Source organism: Melospiza georgiana, chromosome 1 (genome assembly GCF_028018845.1).
Source record: "Melospiza georgiana isolate bMelGeo1 chromosome 1, bMelGeo1.pri, whole genome shotgun sequence".
Classification (NCBI taxonomy): Eukaryota; Metazoa; Chordata; class Aves; order Passeriformes; family Passerellidae; genus Melospiza; species Melospiza georgiana.
The window spans coordinates 9,392,946-9,403,930 of NC_080430.1; the positions used below are offsets into that span (position 1 = coordinate 9,392,946).

Genomic DNA, 10,985 nt, shown 5'->3' on the forward strand with positions numbered 1-10,985 from the left:
GTGTTCTAATTACAGCTATCTTTGAACCTGGTTTATATCTTAATGCAAGTACAGCATCTTTAGTTTTGGGATTTTTCTTTAAAAATTCTCCCATACTGAGGTACCTTGGTGTACTTGAAGGACAAAAGTTGAGCTTCCCAGTAAGACTTGATTTGTTTGGTTGTGTTTTTTACTTTGATTGAATATACTGAGTGTGTACAACAGAGCATTTTCCACAGGATGAATTGTGAATGCTGAGCTTGCAATTTTGACTCAGCAGTAACGCAGCCTCCGGCCGGGTTTCAGGGTGTCCCCAGCGGGCTGCAGTGGATCCGGATAGCTCAGCCCTGCTCAGGCTGCCCACCTGTCCCAGTTCCCAAGCAGTTCTTAGCCTCAGGCAACCTTAGCAAGCTTAAGTGGTGTCAGCTCTTTTAGAGATTATCAGCACATTGTGATTTCAGCTCTTTGCTTGCTAGGTGCCAGTAGGCAGATGCAGGGAGAGAGAGAAGGCTGTGTGAGGTTCCACAGCGATGTCTTTATTGAATCTTCTGTGAAGGTTCTCAGTGACAGCTCTTCTCCTGAGCTGGGCAGAAGTAGAGGTTTTTATAGGATACAGGGGTTTTAGAAATTGTCCAGTAGTAAGGGTCAAAGGAAAGTGGCCTATAGTCTTACAGAGAGATAAGCAAGGCTCCAAAGGGGGAAGAGAGGGGCTTCTAAGGTCCAGTCATCATGACTAGGCATTTCCTATCTTAGGCTGCTGAATGCTAGGGAGCCCTTGCAGGCTCTGGGGCCGCCCAGTGGCCATTGCTTTACCATAATGTGACCCTGCAGAATTCACCAGCAGCAGCTAGGGAAGAGCCCAGCCAGTCAAGCACAGCTTGCCTAATCCAGCTTTCTGATGATAAACCATAGGGCTGTGTGATGAGCTGTATTGGCAGTGGAGGTCTGAGTGCACAGAATGTGCTCTTACACATAACCAGAGAAAACACCTTTGTAGCTCCTCCTAATCTTCTGTCTTCTTTGAGGTGAATATTCCTGAATGTGTCATCATAGCCATCTTCAAACAGATACATCACTGACTGGAATGTTTTAACTTCCAAGGGATACATCACTGACTGGAATGTTTTAACTTCCAAGGGATACATCACTGACTAGAATGTTTTAACTTCCAAGGGATACATCACTGACTAGAATGTTTTAACTTCCAAGGGATTGAATATGAGCCAGCAGTGTGCCCAGGTAGCCAAGAGGGCCAATGCCATCCTGGCCAGTATCAGAAATGGAGTGGCCAGCAGGAGCAGAGAGGTCATTCTTCCCCTGTACTCGGCACTGGTGAGGCCTCACCTGGAGTATTGTATCCAGTTCTGGGCCCCTCTCTTTAGGAGGGACATCGAGTTACTTGAGCGTGTCCAGAGGAGGGCAACGAGACTAGTAAGGGGCTTGGAGCACAAGCCATACGAAGAGCGACTGAGGGAGCTGGGGTTGTTTAGCCTGGAGAAAAGGAGACTCAAGGGCGACCTCATTGCTCTCTACAACTTCCTGAAGGGTGGCTGTAGTGAGCTGGGGGTCGGCCTCTTTCTCCGGGCGACAGCGGATAGAACAAGAGGACACAGTCTCAAGTTGCGTCAAGCCAGATGTAAGTTAGAAGTAAGAAGGAAATACTTCACAGAAAGAGTGGTCAGATACTGGAAACATTTACCCAGTGAGGTGGTAGAGGCATCATCCCTTGAAGAATTCAAAAAAAGACTGGATGTGGCACTTGCTGCCATGATCTAGTTGAACAGTTAGAACATCGGCTGGACTAGATGATCTTATAGGTCCCTTCCAGTCTTGAAATTCTGTGATTCTGTGATACATCACTGACTAGAACGTTTTAACTTCCAAGGGATACATCACTGACTAGAATGTTTTAACTTCCAAGGGATACATCACTGACTAGAATGTTTTGCAGCCCCATTTCCCAGCTAGGGCACAGAAGTGCAGTTTGCCAGGTGATGAGAATGGCTGTGTTTTAGGTGGTTGAGCTGAAGCCAGGTGGGAAGGACATCCCCGTCACCAGCGCCAACCGGATCGCGTACATCCACCTGGTGGCCGACTACCGGCTGAACAAGCAGATCCGGCAGCACTGCCTGGCCTTCCGCCAGGGGCTGGCCAACGTCGTCAACCTCGAGTGGCTGCGCATGTTTGACCAGCAGGAGATACAGGTACTGTGCTTGAAGCTGCACAGAGCAACTGCCCCTAACAGAAATCATTGCTCACTTCTGCCTCTAATGGAACGCTCTCATTTCCTTTGCCCTCAGGTTCTGACTTCTGGTGCACAAGTTCCGATTAGTTTGGATGACCTTAAGTCTTTCACAAACTATTCAGGTAAGCAAATTTTACTTAAATAAAAAAATCTGTTATGACTGACTTGGGAATAACTGAACTTGCTTTTCATTCTGCCTTTTAAGAAAAAGTTGCAGGGTCATTCTTGTTACCTTTGGCCAAATTCAGAAAACTGGCTAAAATTACAACCCAGTTCTATAAATGGTAGGAAATTGAGAGACACAATTTATTTTTTTCACATGCTTAAATTCAAGTTTATAGCCAGATAATTTGAGGGCATTTATTTTCTAAATTAAAATTAGACTATGTCTGATCAATCTGAAAATAAGTCTGCAAATTACTTTGCGATAGTAGTTTCTACTGCCTCATTTAGATACTTACCATTTCTCAGAGAGTCTGAATAGACATCATATATTTTCCTTGTGAAAAATGCAAGGTATCTTACTTCATTTGTCCCCTGCACTTACCATTAATGTAATCAAAAAGTAGCTACCAAATCATCAGTTCACATCTGGGCTCACCTCAGGGTAAGCAGATTAATCAGTAACATCCTGGGTCTTGCAGATTTTGCACACTCTTGGAGTGAAAGGCAACAATCTGAAGTTACTAGCTAAATACTAAACTAAATAAAACTAAATTAAAATAGGCCTCAGTGAAGAAAACTGCATTTAAGAAGATGAAGGATAAAGTAGCCACAGCTAAGCAATGAAACTGAAATTGCAGTGATGACAGATCTGTAGGTACTGGAAGTTAGCAATAAAAGCCTGCTGGCTATAGTATATTCTCCAAACCTTCAAGATTGATGCTAGGTTTTCTGAAGAATTTATTTCTTACATAAAACTGTTCTAGCTGTAAATCATTTAAATCTCATTGTAGGTGGCTACACAGCAGACCATCCTGTAATTAAAATATTTTGGAGGGTTGTAGAAAGCTTCACTGACGAAGAGAAACGCAAACTACTCAAATTTGTAACGAGCTGTTCTCGACCACCCCTTCTGGGGTTCAAGGTATGTCCTCTGACTTCCTGGCAAGCTTTTAGAAATGCTGCAGATGTTGGTTCCAGTTTTTCTTGTTTAGGAATCTACAATTTGAGAATTCTTATCCATGACTACAGAAACAGCTTCAATGTTTGCATTTGCATGTATAATAAGTACAGTTTTAAAATATGTAATGAAGTATTCTTTTGCTTTCTGTTTTAACTGTGAAATTTGATAAGCCTGCAGTTCACTGATTAGAGCACTTGCTGTGTGTGATGGAAAGTCCTTGCTGCCATTTCATGTTGTGCAGAAGGAGAGTTGCTACCAGTTTCACACAACAGGTTGGGTTAAGCCTAGTGTCTTCTAAGTCAGGCAAAAGAGAAGTTAAAATATGAAAGCAGTTATGAAATTTGATCCTCTTAAATCAACCATTTGAAGCAGGACATGTATTTTCTTGTAATTGCCATTTATCTGCTTATAGCCCACATCTGATTACTCTTAGCAGCAAAATATTCAGCTGCAGTCTCCAGATTTACAGGGAAGCTTGAGTATCAAAATCTGCTGTATTGCTGATAAAACTAAAGAGAGGCCAAGGCAAGGTGAAGACATTTTGAAACTAAATTCTGGGGTCGTTCTACCTATGAATTTCAGTGGACTTCAGAATTTTGGCTAAGAAGCAGCCATCACATAATTTCCTCTAAAATGTGGGAACATTCAGTGCTGTGTGGTGGTGTTACCATGTGGATGGATGGGCAACATCCTCCATCTTCAGTATCTGTAATCTATAGCTCAGCTACACTCCTTTTATAGACATCTAGGATTGGAGCTGGCACTTTCAGTTGGTGATTGGTCTTACTGTTCATGTGTCAGCTTCAGGATGAAGTGAGTCATGTCTCAGACTCCCCAAAACATGCTAACCAGATCCCCTTTAACAGTAAAGAGTGTCCATAGATAGGGATATGGAGACAATGAACATGGCTGTTGAATCACATGAATCCTGTCTCTGGTATTTATCTATTGATTTATGTGATTCCTTACTTAAAAATCTGCAGGCTTTTCTCTTAAACCCCCCAAGTCCATGCAGATATCACTGTGCAGTACTCTAGCAATGAATAGGATTTTACAGGACAGCAGGAAGAGCAATTGGAAAACTTTGGGATGAGACCAGGATAGAACAGTGCACATCAGAAGGGTGAACTGGGAAACAATTGGGGAAACCAAGTAAGCAGAAGTTCCCATTGGTTGTCATCCTCTTTAATTACAAGGGGAGAGGAGGAAATGCAGATGTAGGTACCCAGCTTTGAGGTATCCGGTGTGACATTTGAAGAGATGGAGGAAGTGAATCAAAAGTCTAAAAATATTCAGGCTGACAGTGGCACACTCAAAAGCTAAATGTGGAAAGCTGCAGTGTGCGTGTTCACTTGGGAGATGGGCCCCAAACTGCCTGTAGCAGACATGGCTAGGAAAAAATGAAAATTAGTCACCAGACTTTCAGCATGAAAGCAGTAAGTTAAAAGATGGATTCAGTGCACAAGGGGCTTGCATGCTCAGCCACATGCAGCAGTGTTGGCAGAGGGAAGCAGCTGAAAGGGCATTAGACCTGCTCTGCTGGCTCTGCAGCTGTGGTGGCTGCAGCAGGACCTGGGAGCAAGGATTTGCCTCCAGAGCAGGGGCTTGCCTGGAAAGGCAGTGGGTGACTGTGTTTGTTATCAGCAGAAATGTGTTGCTAGCCCCTGACAGGGCATTGTTTGCAGCTTGGAAGGTGCAGAGTGTGAAGCCACAGGAGTGCTGAGTATTGCCAGCCAAGTAAGCATGAGAACGTGTTTATGTTGATGGGAAACATGAAGACAAACCATCTTCAAAATCTTCAAAGTGTGTGTGCTGTATTTTTCTGAGAGAAACACAATTTCTGGTTTTCACTCTGAAGTTTTCTGTGTATTTCTGGTTCTCACTGTGAAGTTTTCTATGTATGCATTATATTGTGGGACCAGAATGTTTTCTTTAAGTCAGTGCATGTTAATTTAAGATTAGGAAATATCTTGACAGTCATAGCTTATCGATAACATAGTTTAGCTTTGCATCATTTAAAAATGTTTAACTTTCATTGCCAGAGTCGGGTTCAGAATAACATTTACTAAAGCTAATTAAAATTTAATAAGTTTAATAAATGTGATTGTTACAGATTAAAAAAAAAATCATTAAATTGTGGTTGAAAATTGTTAAGTTCCAATCAGGTCACATAATAAATTGATGATACTTTTCCCTTCCAAACTATTGCAGTTTCCCGCTGTACAGTATTTAATTATGCAACAAATGGTGCCCTTGGCATGACATTTCAATTTAGAACTCCATTTTTCCATTTTTAAAGCTAGAATAGGGGAATTCAATTAGCATTTTGAAAGGAACACTAAAAATGCAACATTTTAGCCATGAAATACTTTTAAGGCCTCCATTTGAACAATAATTTAGCTTAGAATCTCATTGACCTTTTGCCTTTGAAGCTGGAATTTTTTTCCAGTTTCTGAAATCAGAACTTTTTTACCTCAGGCAAGCTTTTGATAAAATGAATACTGTGTTGCCAGCAAAAGCGGTGATTTGGAGGTAACAAATAAATATATTTTTCACTATACTACTTTTTGGAAGATGATAAATGGGATATTATTAAACCAATTAAATACTACATACAAAATGTCTTTAAAGCATGTTCTTCAGATCAGTAGTTAATGCATCAAAGAACAATCAGGGTTTGACAAATTTTTATCATTACAGACTCACTATGCACATTGATCTTATGTTTGTGTAGCACTGCAAATTTTTACCATAGACTGTACGAACAACAACAAATCATTGTATTTTCCTTAGAATCACATAAATTGCTCTGTGTGTTCCAAATGAGTGGATCTTGTTGGGACAAGGCAGAGGGAGACACTGCACAATTCAAGAGTGGTTTTGGTGGTATGAGGAGTGAAAGAAATGCCACTTGAGTGTCATTGTGACAGGTTTTCATCCAGTCATTTACTTTGTAGAAATGTGTGCCAGCTGCTACAGTATAGTTGTGGCTTGTATACATTTTTTGATATGTGGTTGTTTTTTGTTTTGGTTGCATCTTCCAGGAGTTATATCCTGCATTTTGCATTCACAATGGAGGATCAGATTTAGACAGGCTGCCTACTGCCAGTACCTGCATGAACTTGCTGAAGCTTCCTGAGTTTTATGATGAGAACCTGATGCGAAGCAAGCTCCTCTATGCCATTGAATGTGCTGCTGGATTTGAACTCAGCTGAGTCCAACCCATGCTTGTGTGGATGACCTGCAGAAGAATGAACCAGTGCCTACTCTATAAGCAGCCCCCATACCCGAGCAGTTTTAAGGGAATTCTGTCTACATTTCTGCAGCTCTTGTGTCTTACCAAATGCCCTCAAATAGGTTTCATTTCTAAACACGATTTCTTAGTTAGCTTCCATTACTGAATATTGCGTTGACACTGCTTTATGACTGAAAACAATGAATGCTGTGTGCAGTGTGGCTGATTTCTGTGTTGGTGTGGAGAAAGAGCACATTTAAAGAACAGTGACATCTCAGTGAAATTAACCAAAGATGAAGCTTTGGCTATGTGCTGTTCAAACATAAATAATTTTGCAAACTGGCAATAAAGTTGTGTACTGTGCGGTGCATTGGGATGAGACAGGGCTAACATCCTGTAATTAATCTTGTAGAAGGAAGGCAAGCAGATGTTTGCAGATATCCCAGAACTGAGAGGATGAAAATGCTCATTTCTGACAACCTGACATTGTAACTTATATTGTAGAGTGGTTTACAAATCATGGAGAGATGGGCAATCAGCAGCCATATGAAATTCAACCAGGACAAGTGCTGGGTTCTGCACCTGGGACAGGGCAGCCCTGGCTGTGTGGACAGGCTGGGCAGTGAGAGGCTGGAGAGCAGCTGTGGAAAGGGACCTTGGGGTCCTGCTTGATGGCAATTTGAACATGAGCCAGCAGTGCCCTGGCAGCCAGGAGGGCCAGCCCTGTCCTGGTGGCATCAGGCACAGCACTGCCAGCTGGGCAGGGGAGGGATTGTCCCCTCTGCTGTGCACTGGGCAGCCTCACCTCGAGTGCTGGGGGCAGGTGTTGGTGCCACAATATAAAGAAGACATTGAGCCATTAGAGAGCATCCAGAGGAGGCCATGAGGGTGGTGAAGGGCCTGGAGGGGAAGCTGTGTGAGGAGTGGCTGAGGGCACTTGGCCTGTTCAGCCTGGAGGAGATTGAGAGGAGACCTCACTGCAGTAACACCACCTTGTGAGGGGAAGAGGAGAGGCAGGCACTGATCTCTGCTCTGTGTGACAGTGATGAGACCTGAGGAAACAGCATGGAGCTGGACTGGGGAAGGTTCAGGTTGGGTGTCATGAAATGGTTTCTCACCCAGAGGGCGGTTGGGCTCTGGAACAGGCTCCCCCAGGACAGTGGTCACAGCCCCAGGTCTGCCAGAGTTCAAGAAGCATTTGAACAATGCTCTCAGACACTTGTGACTCTTGGGGTGTCCTGTGCAGGACCAGGAGTTGGACTGGATGATCCCGATTGACCCCTTCCAACTCAGCATAGTCCATGATGCTCTGACAGTTGTTGCAGAACTGATTTTGTTTCATACCACCTTCCCTCAAGATGGTAGACACTGAGATAAAATGGGTGTAATATTCCAGTTGTGCTTTCTGAAGCACTTTGAAGAAAACAGATTTGCATTATTTTAAGTTCAACCTTTGCTGCATCATTATCACTTGGACACTGTTCTGAATGGATGTGACTTTCCAGGTGTTCTCTGTCCTGTTCTGTCTTTTGTGCCTGTACAGGTTTGTTGATGGTTGGTTGGTTTTAAATGAATCAGTCTCCTATTGCATACAGTACATATAGAAATCACCACTTTGGAAAAATATACATGTAATAATAATTAAAGTTATTTGAACCAAAGTTATCAGGCTTTATCTTTTATATTTGAAGCCTGTGGTGTTCACATTCCTTTTCCCTATCATTTCTTTCCATCTTAAATGCCGTATCTGTGCCGTAGACACTAAACAAATTAACTTTTTTTGTGATTAAACAGCTTTTATATCCATTTCCCTGCAGTATTTCTGCTGAGAAAAGTAAGTGGGAATATGCTGCTTAATGTAATTTGATATCTGGGCAGAAAAATTGCTCTCACATGGAAGGAGCTGATCCTCTAACAGTAGGCACAGTGTAGGGTTTCGTATGCAAACTCCAGGGAGTTTAGAAAAGGAGTCATAGTTCAGACTGTAAGATTCATCAGTCCATCCCTCTGAACTTTACTTTTATATTTTAAATCATCAAAAATTACAATCAAATTTGTATTCATCTCTTATGCAAAAAAAAATATTTTGCTGTTACTGGAAACTCTGCTGGATTTCCAATTTAATAAGCAGTGACCAGCAATATCCTTTTAAATGTGGGGGAACTGAGTGGTTTTAAGATGTTTACTAGTAACCATATAAAAATGTATAATTTCTTAATTTGGGTAATAAATGAAGTGTTAAAATACTATTTGTAGTCTTGATGTACAGAAATAAAATGATTGGTTTTCTTTTTGGTTTTGCTTTAGGCTTTTTATTTATGTTAAATGTTACATGCTCAACTTATTCTTTATCCCAAATTCTTTTCTTGTATATTTTTCTACATAAATTATGAAACTTGTAAAGAAGTTGAAGAGATCAGTAATAGTGAAACTGCCTCCTCCTAATTGCAAAACCTGAACACTTCTTTTAGATAGCATTATTTATTTTAGAACCTAATGCTTTAAATATTTTGAAATTATTTTTCAATTCCATTATTTTGCTACATCGAGTAGTGTTGTATCTGTATTTTGTAAAATTAAATTAAATTTTTCTATTAAATATTTGTATTTTGAAGATTGTGTTGGAGTCATGCCAAGTACTGGTGACTGGTATTGTGCACTTTGTGCTTTTGAAAAGGAGCCAGTGCCCACTATTGCTGTGTGTGGCCAGGAGAGCAGGGGTGCCACAGGGAGGGTAGGCTGGGGGACTGTGACTGCACAGGGCTGTAATGGCAGCAAGCACAGAGCTGCAGAAACCTCCAGGAGAGAACTTGAGTTTGCTGGCACTACTCTGGTGTTTCATTTCTCTGTCCTGCAGCACTCAGTGACGTTTGTGCCCTGTGGATGTGACACTGGCACAGGCAGCCATCAGAGCAGTTTGTGTCACTGTGCCCAGGCACTGTGTCACTGTGTGTCTCTGTGCAGCTTCACCCCTTCAGATCCAGGCTGCACTGAGAGCACAGTGGGGCTTTCCCTGGCAGCCAGTGCTTGCAGCTCTGCCAGCTGCTCTCAGGCAGGCAGGGGGAGGCACAAGTTCTGCTTTTCTATCATCTATTGCTGGATGTTTAAGGAGGTAAAGGTGTGAGAGGGTAACAGACACGTCCTGGGGAGCAGGGGGGTAGAAATGATCTCTTGCAGCAAGAATTGTTTGTATGTGAAACTGAGTTTTCTGGATTTTAAAAAAAAGAGCAAACTGTCCCCCAGTGGTGATGCTCCCAGGGTTGAGGTAGGCAGAGGCAGGAGCACTCTGCATGCAAGCAGCCTGGAATTTTATTGTAGATTTGATCATCAGAATTACAGCATTAATAATTATGAGTTTGGGGTTGGTTTCTGTACAAGACAACCTTCCTTAAAGTAAGTTTCTGTACTAAAGTGTTTCTTCCTCCTAGTTCAGTGCTTGCTTTTGAAAAAGCAAGCACTTTCTGATTGGTTTTTGTTTTCAACTAGGTTTGGGTTTGTAATTTTACAACCTGTTCTACAAACATTTTTGTCAAGGTCTGCATGATAGAAGAGTTCACAAATTTTTCACCTCTACAGATTTCAAAGGTGTTAAAAGTGGAATAAAGAAATAAAATTAACACTTGGTCTCTTTCTTCCAGTGAGAGTTTTTCCAGATGGGGTTTCAGTCCTGTTAGGTGGATTAAAATAAAACAAAGCACAGCAAACCAAACCAGGAGTAATTGGCCTTGTGCTTAATCTCTGTTGTCTTCCTTCATGGTCCTGAAAGCCAGACTTGTATAAATGTTACAAAGCTGATTTCTAGGGAACATTTCTATATCTTTAGAAGAGGGAAGATTTTCCTCCAGTTCCCTGCATAAACACTGAGATGACAGATGTTTAATTTGAATGAGGAGGATATCTTCAGGTAATTTTTGGGGAGGTGCTCCATAAAAATAATAAAAAAATGAGCTTCCTGATGCTATTAGTAGCAGTGTTGACTATTTTTTTTTTTTTTTTGGCATCACTTGAATAATATAGCACAAAAATTCTCAATCCTATAAAGGGGTTTGAAATTTAGAGCAAAAACTGAGTGCAGTGAGTTCATACATTTCAGTTTCTACTAAAAACTGTTAATTAAATACCAGTGAGACAGCACAAACTCTTGCCACCACTGAAAAGCACTACAGCACAGAAAAAAAGGAAAAAGAGAAATATTTGTTGGACCTGTAATATTTGCTCATATACATGAATCTGTGTTAATAATGGTTTGTGATGTAAATGCTTGTTACTTTTTTTTCATGATGCTTTTGCCTGTCAGTGAAGGAGAGAAGAAATTAACATGGTCTGTAAAACTGATCAGGATATCTATATTTTTATTGACTTCTGCTTTTGTGAATAAAATAATTTGAGTTTTCTTGAAA

The 10,985-nt window shown here is 41.4% G+C and overlaps 1 protein-coding gene across 1 annotated transcript in view; it reads left to right on the forward strand.

Annotated features, from left to right (window-relative positions):
* The window catches only part of UBE3C (ubiquitin protein ligase E3C), a 74,596-nt gene extending 63,611 nt beyond the window's left edge, over nt 1-10,985 (forward strand). The window contains exons 20-23 of the mRNA XM_058021149.1: nt 1,995-2,183; nt 2,280-2,346; nt 3,181-3,311; nt 6,395-10,985. Of these exons, the coding sequence (XP_057877132.1) occupies nt 1,995-2,183; nt 2,280-2,346; nt 3,181-3,311; nt 6,395-6,565 (558 nt within the window). The 3' untranslated portion in view covers nt 6,566-10,985. The remainder of the gene's footprint in view (nt 1-1,994; nt 2,184-2,279; nt 2,347-3,180; nt 3,312-6,394) is intronic.